General features: G+C 43.9%; 1 protein-coding gene across 5 annotated transcripts in view; it reads right to left on the reverse strand.

Annotated features, from left to right (window-relative positions):
* Window positions 1-2,957: 2,957 nt before the first annotated feature.
* shdb (Src homology 2 domain containing transforming protein D, b) overlaps window positions 2,958-16,647 on the reverse strand; it is a 29,417-nt gene continuing 15,727 nt past the window's right edge. For 3 of the 5 annotated variants that reach the window (XM_037769600.1, XM_037769603.1, XM_037769599.1), the window contains 4 exons: window positions 10,440-10,517; window positions 9,476-9,650; window positions 6,758-6,877; window positions 3,684-3,870 (listed from right to left, as the gene is read on the reverse strand). In XM_037769600.1, coding sequence (XP_037625528.1) covers window positions 3,684-3,870; window positions 6,758-6,877; window positions 9,476-9,650; window positions 10,440-10,517 — 560 coding nt within the window. Of the gene's footprint in view, window positions 3,871-6,757; window positions 6,878-9,475; window positions 9,651-10,439; window positions 10,518-16,647 lie in introns of all 5 variants that reach the window. The other 2 variants (XM_037769601.1, XM_037769604.1) reach the window with 2 other exon arrangements.

Here is a 16,647-nt window from a genome sequence, read left to right on the forward strand (position 1 = left end):
TCCTCACCTCACCGCTGGATACCGCCAGATCCTACATACTGGAACTTCAACCTCGGATGGTCTCTTGAGATCAAAATGTATTTCTTATGATAAGAGTTCTGGGCAAAATGGCTTCATGTTCTCACAGTGACCATTTAATATCACTAAGTGTCTCTTTTCAATGTCAAATGATTAATGGCGATGATGTTTTTTATTGTTTTGCTTCTCTCACTTGCTGTTTTTTTGTTTTACTTGCCATAGCAGGAAAAGTACAGGTGTTATTAATAACATAAATGATGGCTCTTTTCTATTCAAGTCCCAGTAAGCCAAGACAGCGTGACTCAGTGACTCAGCATGCACAACAGCAGGACCTTAAAAATGGAGCAGCTAAATGGAATTCAGCCATCAGATATTTTATTATTTACACCTGTGCTTTTTAAGACTGCGACATGTCTGTGAAAAAGGCATCTAGCTATTGAACACAGCTATTTCAGGCCATACATGCATATGTGTGTGTGTGCATGTTCTGTGGTTTCCCTGTTTCCATGTGATCTGGCTCTGCGGTGATCACAGGTGTTCATTCCTCCAAGCCTGTCTGATGGATTAACAGCTGCCGTCACCACGTAATCGTTGACACCCCCCAGATCTGACATTACACACATTCTGATATGACAGCTGCACACACACACACATCTCACAATTTACACACACCAGCAGAATCATGGTACAATGCTGCTAGGACGGAGCCATTTGTTCCAACTTACACAACTGTGCCTTTAAGAATAGAGCTTTATATTAGGTCTCCTTCAGACTACTGTAATAGAAATACTGAAAAAAAAGTAGAGACAAGGTAAGAGTTATACAAAAGCCAGAGAAATGAGAGTGTGATATTTGTTTGATTTCTACATGCTGCACTGCCACTGTCGTTAATATTCATATCCCTCCCCAGGGAGCCTTGTTTGAAAAATGGGACTATACAGCCCCCCTTCCAATGTCACCGTCTCTCTCTCTTACACTCACAAACACCCACGCTCACACACTTGTTTGGAGTCTCATTGGGGAAGAAGAGCCAGGCAGCGTCTTCCTCCTCCTCCTCCTCCTCCTCCTCCTCTTCCTTCCCTTCTTTTTTCCTCCTTCACTCTTTTTCCCCAATAGAGAAGTGATCCAGCTCGTCTCCTCTCTCCGTCACGCGGGTAATCAGCCTCCGCTATTTCATTTGGCTCAGTAATGAAAGCAATCCCCGTGCTTTTCACTGCGGCACAGCCCAAATAATGAGGGCTGCCTCACCCCTCCTCCTCAGCCACACCTCACCCCCACAGTCCTCACCCTCTCCCTCCCTCCCAACCCGGCTGTCAACGGATGAGGGGAAGCAAATGTGCGTGCATTTGAGTGTGTGGAGCACGCGATCTTGCCAAGTCCTTTGTGCCTCTTTTCCGTCTTTCTAGGTCTAATGAGTCTATTGTAGAAAATATGATCACCTACTGTAGACTCTCAATCTGAATATTTTGGTTTTCTTTTTGAATCAAACACAAGACCAATTCCCTTCTCATTTTTAGAGGCCTAAACACAGTATTTCACAAGACACAAGTCTGAAAATAAGAATGATTGTATGTAGCAGAATTTAGTTTTTCACAATTTCCTCCCACGACTCATCTCCAAACCCCTTGTGGGGGTTCCAGCCCCCAGGTTGGGAACCACTGATCTACATAAATATCTACATGTAGAATAAACACTCTGCTTCAACACAGCGGGTAAATTATACATCCTGTCATCTTTTATTAGTGACAGAAGATGGCCTTAATAATAATAATAATAATACAACCAAGTCCATTTTGTATTAAGAAGCAATGATTTGAATAATTTTCCATTTGTCATTTCCAATGGTGGTAAATGTGTTTGGTAGAAGTTGGCTCTCCTATAAAGTCTGTGTTTGCCACACAACACTGCAACCAGGCAGCAGACATGGGAACCCACTCCAGATGGCGAGCATTTAACTCAAATACAACTCAACTACAAGCCGAAAAAATCTGCGCTCAAATATGTAGAAATTGTGAGAACGTGGCCGACGTTCCACGTTTGGCTTTAAGTCAGTGAGAAGACAATGACAGCAGGTTGCCTTTTTTTTTTCTTTTCTTTTTTTTTTTTACAAACCCAGCACTGTCTACCAAATGCAACCAACAAGAAATACAGGTCAGCAACACAAGTACCAAAACAACACAGCTTCTCTGTTGCTCACTATGAACAATCAACAAGTAACATGGAGATGTGTCAAGCAAATCCTCAACGTAAAGGCCCTGACACACCAAGCCGGCTTTTGGACAGTTTGGGGCCGTCGGGGAGCGTCTGTCGGCCTAGCTTTTGTGGTGTGTCCCACACCGTCAGCTCTAGTCTGGCCGTGTCGGAGGTTTTTCGGCCGATTCAGCATGTTGAATAGGCGTCGCTGTTCAGCTTAAACAAATCAGTGCACTAGAAGAGAAGTGAGGGAAAGCAAGCAAACGAGTAAAGTGAAGACGGCTCACACAGAAGGCTCTTCTCATATTTCATATTTCATCTCATCTCATCATTCCAATATACGGATATTTTCACAACGAAATGGCCATCTGGAATGAAATTAAGTGATGAGTGAGAGTGGTGTGAAAATGGTCGACAGACGCCGTTTTGTTTCATGTACGTAACAACGGCTTGTATATCCACTGTCCTCGTTTTTTCCGGTTTCCCTTTTTGAATGATGAATGCAGACTACCGCCTGCTAGTGTGCAGAGTTAATTCATCTCACGCAGGCGCAGAACGTACGTGGTGACTGGCCGTCGGCTGGAGTCTTTGCGACGTGTTCCAGTGCAACTTTGGTCAAGACAAAGGCGACGTGAGGCGACGCAACAGTCTGCCTTCATCGCCGTTTGTTCTTTGATGTCGGCTTGGTGTGTCTGGACCTTAAAGCAGCATGAAAGTGCGGAACAGACTGGGTGAAGATTAGCAGGTGTGGTTTTGTGTAGAAAAGCATCAGAAATATAACTGCTGTTGGTAAAAACCTTATATCTTCGAAAATAGCATTTTTTTTTTTTCTTTTAATGGAAAATGTGAATTTCCAACATTTCCAACAGGATCTCCCAAGCCCGAGGATGAAAAAGGTTTCTCATCTTATACAGTACAATTTAATTTATTGATTCATATAAACATGAAAAATCATCAAAATATGACTAGTGAGGTTTTCACCTAACAACAGCAATATTGTTATATATTTTTACCAGTGTCAATGAGGTGTTTTTTTGTGGAACAGCAGTAATTAAATCTCTCGCAAACTGGGGCATCAGTACATTCAGAATATACAGACTCTCTCCCAGCTACAGCTCTGCTGACTTCCTCTGCATTTCAGTCAGCTGTGAAAGACATGTCGTAAAGAAAGAGGGAATTTCACATGTCCTGGAGTCAGCCCCCTCGGTTCGGCAAGGAGATGAGAGAGAGGAGTTACAGCAAAGGTGGCCTAAAGTTCAGGTATTGCATTTCATGTGAATCAATCCCCCGGATGTTAGAGACACTTGGCACAAGTACAACAGCAGTGGTGGGTGAGGAGGGCATTCGCCTCTGGTGGTGTGTTGAATCATCAAAAGTATTCCAGTTCAACGAGCGGAGAGAACTCCGCTAGGAAGATCCCATCAAACATTCAAGTTTTACGTGTCCGATCACAAAGACATCCAGGAGGAGCGTCAGAGCGTCTGCACCAACACGGGGAACAGCAGGGACAGATGCTCGGCGCCTCGGATCGGGAGTTTGTGTGTGGTGTAGAAGTGGATGACTTCTGGGATGGTGTCGAAGGGGGGGCTGTTCTGTCCCAGCACGTACTTGCCGTCTTTATACTGCGTGAACTTCATGTGCATGAAACCCTGGCAGCTCCTGTGAGGTGGAAACAGGAAGAACAGATTGAGAACGGAAGGAGACAAAAGAAGAAAAGAGAGTGGGATGAAAGTGAGAAAGGACGTGTGGGAGGGAAAAGAGGGATGACATGAAATGTGGGGCACATAAAACATCCTGCAGCCGTCCACACATTCTGTCACATAATGACACAGTGGAAATGACAGCCTGGATTTATGTTCACTTCTTCTTCTTCCTGCACTTCACAGGACATGATTCTAACCAAGATTTAACGCCGTGTCACAAATTAGGAAGGACGGGACATAATGATGGATGAACGAGTGGTGAAAAAGCACATGGAAGGAGAGAAAAAAGCCAGACAGGGTGAGAAAGACGACCGCTGGACTGTGAACGCGGCTTAGCCGAGAGAACCACACTGGTTCCTTCCCTTTAAGGGCCACTCAGCCACGACAGGACTTCCCCTTTAAGAGCCAGCCAGCCAGTCATGATGTATGTCTAATTATAGAAGCAGAGGGAAAGACAAGGGCTGAAATCGGTCACCATAATTGTCATTGCTCCAAATTAAATTTTGAAGAGCAGTGAAACCCCAAAAAACACTCGCTGTGACTAGAAACAGGCAGTTTATGATGGTCCCGCTGGCCTCCAGAGCACCGAGAGCCAGATGCTTCATCACGTCAGCGCTCAGCGTTGACAGCGTGCTTTCATCAAGTCCTGTGTGTTTTGGGGACTCTTTGTATCTCGTGGTACATCAGAACCTACGAGCGCCCTCCCATAAATAATCATGCAGGTTTAAATCTGTCTGTTTCAGTGATGACTCACTTTGGAGTGATTCTTTAATTTTGTCTCCGTTAAACAGCCTTCATCATTCCTCCCATTGTCCACATTACTGTGTAATTGTATTGGATGTCGCATTATTTCACATAACTTAGCTGATATTGGTTGTTATTACACAAGCTGTCCTTACTGAAGGGTACATTGACATCACAAAGGTAGCGTCAGTATCCAACAACAATCAGCACACCAGTCACAACACGCTGATGTAGACTAACCTCCTGCTGCTTTCCAATCTAAACACAGACATGATGGAAAATTCCAATCTATTACAACTTGGGCCTTATTTCTGTAGTTTTGGCTGCTGTTTCTATCTGTCATGATAACATTGTATCCACCAAAAGTGACCGCCTATATCAAACGATCAAACAAACAAGCCAATGGGTTAAAACCATATCATCTAAACCACTGTGTTTGGAGGGAAAACCCAAAGAATTAAGGTGTCCACCACTCACCTGGCTGAAAGGCTTTAATAGGTGTTCAAAGGACCATCTTTGTTTAGCCAATCAGGAGCTGCCTGTTTGACTTATTTTTAGCATTGTGTTCCTGGATTTCAGCAATTAACTTATTGATCTATAATGTTAATGTTATAATTACTGGTTAGAATGATGACTCAAAACTAAAACAATAAAGGCTGTATGAAACCGAAGTATGAGAAACTCTCATTTTGTGTTGATTTTGGCGGTTCCTGTGGACAAAAGCTGTAGTGTTTCCAAGCACCACCATTAGAAAACCTAATTTTATTGCAGCAGGGTCTGACAGTCTGCCCCGTGCAGTCCTGGTTCTGGTTCTCCCATGCCTCCCTTCCCTCCAGTGGGCCAAGTAATACGGCGTGGGCCTCCAGCAGCGTGGTGTCGGTGTTGGCTCCCAGCAGGGACAGGTGAAGCTGCGAGGCAAAGCTCTGCTCCTGGCCAGAGGAGGAGGCGCTGCTGCCGGGCGCAGAGCTCCTACTGCAGGTCCAAGGTGGTAGCGAAGCTGGATTTGGGTCTGTAGGAGTTTCTGGTGAACCTACGTGATTTCGCCGGAATCGGACCCGGTGGCTCCGATGATAAGCATTACGAATAAATATATAGAAATAGCCAATCTTTTGCTGATGGTCTTGTTTACTTATGTAGGTCATATAGAGGCATCGGCATTACATGATTTCATAACCAGTTAAAAGTTCCTCACAGAAACTTTAAGCTGATTAAAGATCTAAGCGGCTTTGACTCGTTTCAGATTGTGCCATGCTGTTCTTGGTTTTGTTAAGAATCTAACGGCCTATTTCAATGAAGGACAGAACCACCTTCTAACCAAGCAAATTAATAGAGTTTGCATTTTCATGAGATTTCACTTCTTCCAAACTTCATGTGCGACAGCTGGAGAACCAGTGTCAGTAGTGACCTTGTTGCTTGAGCAAATGTGCATGTGTGTGCATGCGTGTGTGTGTGTGTCAAACCCACTCTACTCATGTAAATGAGTAATGCATGAGCTTGTTTATATGTCAGCACAACACAGTGACACTCTGTGCCTCACCCCCCTCCCTCACTTCCCTTTTCCCTCCCGGATCCCCTTCTTGTGTGGCCCACAGAAGGTAATTCATATTCATTAGTGATTACGGGGAGGATGATGTGTGCAGTGAAGTGTGCTCTACCTGCCTGATTACCACTTAGAGGGCCCGCTGGGGCCATAGAGGAAGGCCACAGAGAGGGGGCCAAGGATGGGGTGAGGACGGAGGCATGATGGGAGGGCATTGTGAGGCCGGGACGATGGATCGGGGTAGTAATTACAAGGGAGAGATTTGACCAGATAAGCAGTATTGTGCCCTGCAAATGAGTATCGGGAGAGGAATCAGCACGGCAGTGATCTTGAGTGGAGGTGATGGTGCAGGGGAGGGAGGAAGGGAGAGACAGATGGAGAGGTGTGGAGACTGCGATATGAGATGGGTAGCTCAGTTGGCTTCACATACACTTCACACACTTCTCAGTCACATGGCAGAACAAATTTGAAATATGCAATTAGTTTGTAACGCTGTTTATGCGAGAACGATACTGAAGGTGCTCAGGTGTGTGTGTATGTGAGTGTATCCATATCTTACCGTAGAGACAGGGTGTAGTCAGAGCGGTTGTTCTGACTGTTCCTCACCAGGTAGCTACACTCTTTACACAGAGTTAGCAGCGACTCTGCCTCCGAACGCGACAGTGAACCGTGGTACCACCTGATAGACAGAACAAACACACATTAGTGTGATTAGTGTGAATGTTTTTAAAGAATAATATTTACGATTCATACAAAAAATGAATAAAACATAATTCCAAATAAGAAAAAACCTCTTTGGCCTCTATTTTCATGGCAGTAAATTCTCAGTAACAGCAGTAACACCATGGCCATGCTAGCATCTGTGTAGCTGCACTCTGACACAGCGGTGCGTTGAGCTAAATGCTCACAACAGAATGCCAACATGCTCACAATGACAACGCTAACATGCAGATGCTAAGCAGGTATAATGTTTACCACGTTCACCATCTTAGCTTAGCATGTAAACATGCTAACATTTGCTGATTAACACTAAATACAATTGAGGCAGAAATGTCATTGTTTTGCAGGTAATTGGTCATAAACCAAAATTTTGGAAGAATTAAAATTTCAGCTGATTTTGATGGCACTAGATAAAAAGTTAAAGGAACAGTGTGTAACATTTAGGAGAACGCAGAGTGCAAAAACGTGTTACTACCAGCCGTCTTATGACTTCTGTTGCTCCTAAAGCAGTGTTATTATGGTAAGGATGGCCTCTGAGTGTCGTGAATGGTGCTACCACGGTTTTGCACTCAGTGGTTCATGCTACTGCAGTTTTGGAAAGGGAGGAGTGAGCCGAGGGGTACTCAGTTGGTTGCAACCTGCAACCACACCGCTAGATGATGCCAAATCCTACACACTGTCCCTTTAAGGGATCACCAAAGTTTTTACAATTCATCCTGAGGGTTGAATGGATATCTGTACCAAAGCTTATGGCAATCTCTTCCATAGTTGTTGAGAAATATCACTCAAAACTACAGATATGACATCATGGTGGTGCTAAAGGAAAAATCAGGGGATTGCCTCTGTGGACCAAGAGTGTCTCTACAAAATTTGATGGCAATCTATCCAGTAATTATTAAGATACTTCAGTCTGGTCCAAAGTTGTGGACCAACCAACAGACATTGCCATCCATAGAGCCATGCATCTAGTGTGGTTAAAATACAGAAGGTGATTCACCAAAGCATAATAAAAATAATAATATACAAAACTGTTAGGGATCAACACAACCTGTAAGTAACATCATTATATTTTTCCTGCCATAATAATGATATTTTCTTAGTCAGGGGTACTGAATGCTACAAGTCCACAGTGATGTTGTTTCTCTGTTTAAAGCAGAGCTGAAGGAAACACAAAGCTCTCAACACCCCCTTAAGAGATCGTCAGGGAGTAATGGGGCATAATAATCAACTACTATCCTCAAGTGAATGTGTGCGAAAGTGTGTGTTTGTGAGTACAACACTGTGTGTGTCCCGTGTGTGCACATGTGCATGTGTGCTTAAGGGGTGTCATGTGCTCGGATTTCATTAGTAAAACGGCCCTTTATGTGCACAGAAACAGCACATAAATTACACCAATGATGTCTGAAATTACAAGACCAAAGTAAATGTGTGTTTTTAATGTTCTGACTTAATTAGTTCTCATTCTAACCTTTCCCACTTCTGTAAGCTCTGATGAGTGCTGCTTAGCCGAAACACATAACCGCTTCGTTTGAATGTGTACGCGCCCTTAATAGTTCAAAGCAGAGCAATAAAATTGATTTATTTGTGGGATGTACAACTCCCTTCTCCCTGAAATATTCACTTTTATAACAATGTATGATAAATGTATGTGCATGGCAGCCATGCAGAGACATTTGCAGCCTACAGAGATTAATAGTTTATGCTAATTCTGTTTACATGCACAAATAACTGCATAATTTAGATGAGTTTAAACATCATAACTCAGAATAATGCTCCAAACAAAATGCCTGGTTTAATCCTATATTTCTGCGATATGTGAACATCTTATTCCTTACTATACTTGGATGGCCCCATGTGTAACTGTTCAATATTGCAAAGCATTGTGGGTACAATTTGCAGCTGATGTGTACTGTATGACCTGTACTATTACTGTCATTTTTCTTCTAAGACAATCTCTTTATCCTGTATTATATTCAAGGTAATTAAATGAATGGCAACAGAGACACTCATTCATCATTAACTATCAAAAGTCACTGGCTAGTACGCCTCTTAATTTGATTAAACCTTAACTGGAGTGTGGCCTATATACAGTCCAACACATAACAACTGAGGGGTGTAAATTACCAGTTTCACCACGATACTATATTATATTGATTCTTTGGACAACAATATTTGCTGATATCACAAAGTCTGCCACGATACGATTTCGAAGGAGGCTAAATAAAGCTCCAAACTTACGCTACATTTTGGCGAGGAAAAACTGGCATGGACATTTTCGGAAAATATAAAATATAGCACCATATTTGTCCACTCCCATGTTGATAAGAGTATTAAATACTTGACAAATCTCCCTTTAAGGTACATTTTGAACAGATATAAAATGTGTGATTAATCGCGATTAATTAGTATCAATATTCTCACTTTGCATCGATGATATTGGATTGTTGGATTGGATTGATCATTGAATCAATACATTGATCCAGATCGATGTATCGTTACACCCCCAGTGTTAATGTAGCTCTGATGTAGAGGGTTTAACAGAAGACTGTATACATACACCTGCTTCTCCAGAGGCAGAGTGGGGTCCACCCTCTCCCCCACCATGTTGAGGCCTTCCTGCGGCATTCGAAATTTCATCCCCCCTCCTGCCAGTGGGCTGGACCTGGGCCCCGGTGGACGCAACCGCTCCGTGGGCGACGAGGAGCGGTCCCATTCTGCGCCATCAAACTGCACTGTTGGCAGATGGGGACAGAAAAAGTGAGTCAGAGTATTTACACAGTGCTGTGATCAAAAGGGATTAAACCTCACAGCCAGACTTTGGTAAACACCAGACATCCGGCTAATGCAAAACCACACATGCAGCAGCGGGACCTCTCATGGATGGGTCGAACTAGAGGACAGCAGGTCCCGGTCTGCGAAACCATCAACATCATCACAATTACCATCATCAACATTTTTATGAGTCACCGAGGGCAGATAAGAGACGGGAAGCTGGCGTCTTCCCTGGTTGGCTCTGGTGCAGGTCTTTGTCTTCCCGTAGACTTCGCTGCAGATTACTTGATGTTGACGATACTGATTCTATTCTGGAGCAAATTACGTGCACAGACTGGAGTGTTATTTACCCCTTCTGTGCCTGGTTTTGGTGAAATTCAATCTACAGAATTTGTAATTAAACATTAAGTGTACCATAGCACTTCTAGGTACACTGAAATGAACAAGGCAGACATGTTAATTTAGAGGGAGCTTTTCATGCGTGGTTGGTGCAAGAGGAGAATGTGGTAATTTAAGAAGGGAGAGCTTTAAACCCCCCAAAATAACTGACAACACAACAACCGCAACAGGAAGGGACAGATGCAAGGTGGTGCAGATGCAGGTCGCGGGGGGGTTTAGGATGGAGGTAGAGCAGATGTAGGACAACAGCTGGGGTCATGAAGGTCAGGGTGACTGCATATGCGAGTGTATGGGGTGATAAAGGGAGGCAGGGAAGGGGGGGGAGGGTTGTGTTCAGGGTGGGAGGTCACCTTGCTCTCTGACGGGGGGCTCCTCCTCCAGCTGACCCACCGGGGCAGGCCAGGGCAACTCCGACAACTCCCTCATTTCTAATAGAGGGGAGGGGAGCGGGGAGGAGGCGAGAGAAAAAAAGGGAGCGACAAGAGTGAGAAAACAGCAGATGGGCTCGAACAAAGTTAACTAAAAGGAAGATGTGTGAGAGAGGTGGTGATGATGAAGACTGAAATCAGGTGCTAGATTTGAATGTGCGGAGGAGAGCGAGAAGTGAGATGTGGAAGAAAAGGGAAGCACTGTTGAGAGGGTGAATGTGTGTGATGAGATGTAATTAACTATACCTCCTGTCATGAAGAGAAGTAATATGCTCTACCTCCTGTCTCTTTAGTTCATCAAAATTGTGGAAAAACAGTCTTCTCTGCAGACCTTATATATACAGTAATTTATCATGTCTGATAAGACGGAAGAAGGCAAAGAAGATGAAACACGCTGCATTATTTATAGTCATTTCAACAGATCCACTTTGAGAAACTGTCTGGTAGCAGTAGATGCAATGAAAACAAAACGTGACTTTATGTGCAACCCACAGAGCAGAGTGTGACAGAGGAGCTGAGGAGCGTGGGGGCAGAACAACGCTCCTCTCACTGTCCTACCTACAGCAGGAGAGCAGCAGAAGGTTCACCAAACTGAAAATAGCTCATTATCTACCGTGGCAAGCAACCATCTACTTTAACAGTCATTAATGCAGCCTTACACACACACGGACACACACGCACACACATTATGCGATTTGCCAGTTTCATATTCAGCTCCTGCTCACAGCGAAAACGGATTACAAAACAAATAAAAGGAAAAGAGGTGGTGACGTCTTAATGAGCCGACAAATCCAAAGACCCCCCAGGCCGGCGACATCAAAGGCCATTTGAATGGGCGTTTGGAGAGAGACCCAGGCTGTACATACATGCCCCTCTCCCTCCCTGGTTAATTATTGAGCAGGCAGACACACTCCGCCACTTTCTCTGGCTCTCCGTGAATTATTGATGCATGGCGCAGTACAATGGCCCCATCTGGAGCAGGCCGCACCTCCGCTGAAGCCAGGATTAAAAGTGTGGCCTGGCACCCCTCAACGGGAGACATGCACGCAAACACGCAGGTCCACACACACACACACACACACCTGACACCCCGAAACACCACCGCTGCCACACTCTGCTGCCTTGCTGCCTGCCTGCTTGTCCGCTCGCCACCACATCACATTTCACACCTCTAATTCTCAAGCAAAACTGAGAGAGATGAATTGGAAAAAGAGAGAAGGGTGTAAATGAGAAGCACACAAATGCAAGTGAAGGGTAACAAGAAAGGAGAGAGAGAGAGAGAGAGAGTGGATGGAGACAGCCAAGACAATTTATTACAGATCAGAAATGTGCTCAGCCGTCTGAGTGAGAGATAAGCTCGGGTAGTGGTGTTACACAGATGGACGGGAAAATTCCATCTCCTCCGGTTTTTGGGTGGCTGTTGTCCCGCTAAAGAAATCATTCTGGCTAATGCTGTTGAATCTTAAAATTGTATTTTGCCTTGCCAAAAAGTACGAACTGAGATGATATCAATTGTTTCCAGTGTCTTATCCCATTTGCTGATTTTGGCTTTGGACATTTTAAACAATACACTTGTTTCTGGCATCCATTTCATTCATCTTGGTTGACTTGCAATCAATTTAAAGAGGACCTATTGTGCTTTTTCCCTTTCCTTTAGTGTGTTATATAGTTTTTGTGCATGTAAAAGGCAAAGTTACAAAGCCCAAAGTTCACGCCAAAGGGACTTACTCTCCCCCACAGAAACACTGTTGACGCCTGAAACGCCTTGCTGTAATGTCACAGTAACACATTTGCATAATACCTGCTTAGCAGAAAGTTTAGCACGCCTTCAAACAAAGCTAGTTATTGTGGAGTTGGAGGGGAGTCCGAAGAGTTTGGTTTGGGTTGACCAATCACAACAGAGTGCCAGCTGAAAAGAGCTGAAAAGAGATGCTGCGGCACAACCGGTATGAGACAAATAAAGCGTTTGCAACATGTTCTAGTAGAAACCCATGATACAAGTATGAACCTGAAAATGGGCATAATAGGTCTTCTTTAAACAAGGCAGATCACTCAACTACCCAAGCTTTAAACCCTGGTCTTTTGGGCGAAAGGTATTGGTAGCTTTCTCATCAGAGCAGTTAAACAGCATTCATCCTGCCTCTAAGCAGTAAATCACTCCCTGCACTTAAAATCTATTCCGCTCTACTCATTACATGTACTAAAATCCAGAATTGAAACCTTAAAGGTGCAGTCAGCAATTCTAATCCAATACACTTTTTGTCAAATTCAGTGAGTATCTCTTTACGGTCCGCTAGCTGTCAGTTCTGTGTGCCTAGAACAAAAAATTCGGTGTTCATACACAGCCCTGGCTCCATAAATGGGAAACATAGTGGCTTAGACTGAGCCACACACCATAATTCCAACCAATCAGCAACAGGGGGCGTTCGTGCTCGTGCACAGGACAGGGAAAAGGCCATGGATGTATAAAGAGAAAGGCAGTGGGAGCGAGAGAGACGGTAAATCTATTTTAGTATTTGTTTGGGTGTTGAGCTCAAATATCAATAATCTTTCTGCAGAATCGCTGACTCCACCTTGAATGCTTCTCAAATATCAAGATATCACAAAAATGTTAAACTGAAATAAAAGCAATAAAAAACTAAATTAAATAAACAACTGACATAATCAGACACATAACAGAGACAGCCAATAGCGGCAAGACATCAAACAGACAGGACAGAAGACACAAAGTAGGTATTACTGGGGTTAATCATTCCACTAACTGTCAGAACATATCTGTGATTTAGGGTAAACTACGTTACCCCTCCTAAACCTGCAGGCTCTATCAAGTTGTATTTTTTTTTGAGATGTAAGATTGGAAGCTCTCTTCTCTGCAAAAGGCTGAACATACACCAACACACACACAAACCTCGCCTGAGCTCCTCACTCTGATAACAAAAGGCTGAATGCCAAGCTAACACACACACACACAAACACCAACAATCACACCATGTCACTCATTCACTAGAGGGAACATCTGGCTTCCATTCACTTCTAATGGGAACCTGTGGATCTCTCATACATAGAAGGCTATTAGTGCTCCGCTTTGTTCTCCAATACAAGACAATGAGACACACTAATGGTTTACGGACAAAGGCACGCTCTCATCAGCGCTCGCCGCCTATATTCGTGATTTGCACTTAAAATCTACTCCACTGTACTCATTATATGTGCTAAAACAAAGGAATGTGTTTTCCATCAGTTCTGTCTCCCATTTTTAACTCCAGCTGATGAAACAGGCGACGGCAATTCAGTAATTTGTGGTTTGGCAAAAATCCCACATGTGCCTGGTGCCTCAACTACCTGCTAACAATTACCAGAAATTATCTGAGGGGGGAGGGAGTGACCAGACCTTTCTGTGCTGCACACAGGACACATCGCCTTGAGTGACGGATAACTGACATTTCAAGCACACCAGCTGTTTTCTGTGTCCTCGTAATAAAGGAGGAGCAGATGAAGACAACAGAACAGCTTCATTAGGTCCATTAATGAAGACATCTGTTTTTCAAATAGCCCTGGCATCCCATCTTATCACCGCACACAAAGACCTTCTGCTGGGTAAAATGGTCCCCAGACACACAATTAACACCTCATGTCAGTGAAGAAGAAGTAAACCTGAGTTCCTCTTTCATAATATGGATCCACACCGTTTGAATTTTAAGCATCGCACATTTCTTGACAATCTTGTCTGTGTATCCATTTTCCAGACATTCATTATATCCATCCCTCGTTCACCTATCTTCCTCTAAGTGGGGCATTATCTCTCTTTCCATATTCCCTCGCTCCTCTCCTCTCTTGCCCTACTCTACTTCCATCACCTCTCCACCCATCTCTCATATATTGGTGGGCGAGAGGGAATCACAAAGGACATGCCTTTTCATTAATGTCAGTAAAGGTTCCCGCTGAAAGGGAAAGAAAAGCAGAGGGAAGGGGCATGTGGGGAAAAGGTGACAAAGAGAAAAAGGAAGTGAGAGTAAAAAGAGAGAGAGAGCGACAACAGTCCTTCCACTGTGCCGGTAAATTGATGAAGAGGCTGGTCAGACGCCCCCAGGGCCTGCTCAGAGCAACAAAGAGCAGCATCACACCGAAATGGAAATCTCATTTCCTTTTTTTTTCCGGCTCGCATTTGTTTGTTTGTGCACATACACACACACAATAGACCAGGAAACCTTGTCCTGTCAAGTCAGAGCACATGTATCTAGACAACCAGACACAACACATACAAATGCAGTCAATGTGTCTTTGCAAGCTTTGCTAAACCAACCTTCTGTATACATTAACACTTTAAAGCACCTTTCTGCATCCAGACAACAGGGCTATTTACACAAGAATGGTTAAAAACAATCAAATGGTCTGGATAACTTTCATAATATATCTCTTACTATAACAATCTGCAAAATATTACACAATTCCTCATTCTGCAGTTTTGCTTCTCAATTGACCCTTTGCTAAGCGCCGCCCCCCGCTGCTACTCCGTCAAGCCGCCAGAGCTCCCATGGAGCCCACACTGTCATTAATTGCACTCCCTGCATAAATATACAGCTAATTTTTGGGAAAAACGAAAAAGCAATTTCAGAGAGAAGCAGACAGAAGGGTCTACACTATGACATCCTGATATATCCTCCAAACGCAAACTGATTCAGGTTAAAATATAAAGATAGAAGCTAAAGTTTACAGATCACAGTGTAAAAGTGAACCACCATCACCTTGCGATCCAGACAGAAGACAATGAAAAAACACTGTTCCTGTACGCCGGGTAGGTCGTCATTCATTGTTACAATTATTACAAAGCAAAAGCAGCATGTGTATACATTCAGTACACATTCAGTTGCTAGCGTAGTGCTAACACTAGTGAATGATGTGCCAACGCACTCTGCTAATGTTAGCTCTACAGGTTTTTATGTCGAAACGTAACATTTTAGAAACATATATCTCATTCCAACCTCTCCAGGTAACGAGTATCACTATTACATGTGCCCCAGACACAACGTTTATACCGGCGCTAAAGGGTGCCTTGTGCGACGGTATCATACGCCGACGACCGGGACAAAGCCTCGGTATTTGACGCCCTGGGAATGAGAAAGGGCTGGTCTGGCAATCCTTCCAGTAATTGTGGAGATGTTTCAGTCTGGACCAACGTGGTGGACCAACCTACCAACCGACATCACCATCCCTATAGCCATGCCGCGAGCATGGCTAAAAACTCATGAGCTACATGGGCAGTTTCCTCAACAGCCGTTTGTTTGGAATAAATCAATTACAATGTATATCAAACAAATTGCTACAGAAAAGTAAAATAAACTATAGGATCACAAGGATGCCCACTTTAACGTCTTTTTGTGCTGCAAAGAGTTTATCTGAGCCGCTAAAAGAAACCTTCTTTTCCACCACCCTCTTGCTTTTCATGACGCACACATTCATACTGGAGAGAGCTTCCCTGTAACAGCCCGTCTTTTGCGGTTGCCTAATGAGCAGCTGCACTGGAACAAGTGGAGAATAAGTGCTTTTCTCAATGGCACCATAATAGTAATTCTAGGGGTGGAAATGTTATTCATTCACCTTCCCTGTCCAGATTTCCAGCAGATTTGCGTCTCTCCAACATGCGCACACTCCTCCACCTGCATCAAATGGCCCAAGGCTCCCGTACTGGACTATAAAACTTAGAAACATGAAATACCTGAAACACCCGTTCATCTGTTCATTAGCTGTGTGGCCATCAGAGAGATAATAAGATTGTGCCTTTCATTAGCTCACTAATTGGTGCTGAATGGTTGCAGAGCCAATCTCTCACTGCTGGACCGTCTATTGACTTCCAAGAATTAATGACGGCTGTAATTTGAGCTGGATGGTGGTGAATGGTGACAGCTTTCTAACGTTGCAATTAAAACCAACCGAACTGAGAGAGGCCTGTCTCGTCCGACCCCTCAGGCACTGCTGGATTCACCCTCACACAGCTGTCTGCGAGTGGACTCGGAAAATAAATAAAACGCTTTTGAGGCGAGCTTATTTCTGATGCTATTTGAAAAAATAGCCGCAGAACGCAATATTCACCCACACGATTACATTTAACCATGGATAAGCTGTGAAAATC

Source organism: Sebastes umbrosus, chromosome 5 (genome assembly GCF_015220745.1).
Source record: "Sebastes umbrosus isolate fSebUmb1 chromosome 5, fSebUmb1.pri, whole genome shotgun sequence".
Taxonomy (NCBI): Eukaryota; Metazoa; Chordata; class Actinopteri; order Perciformes; family Sebastidae; genus Sebastes; species Sebastes umbrosus.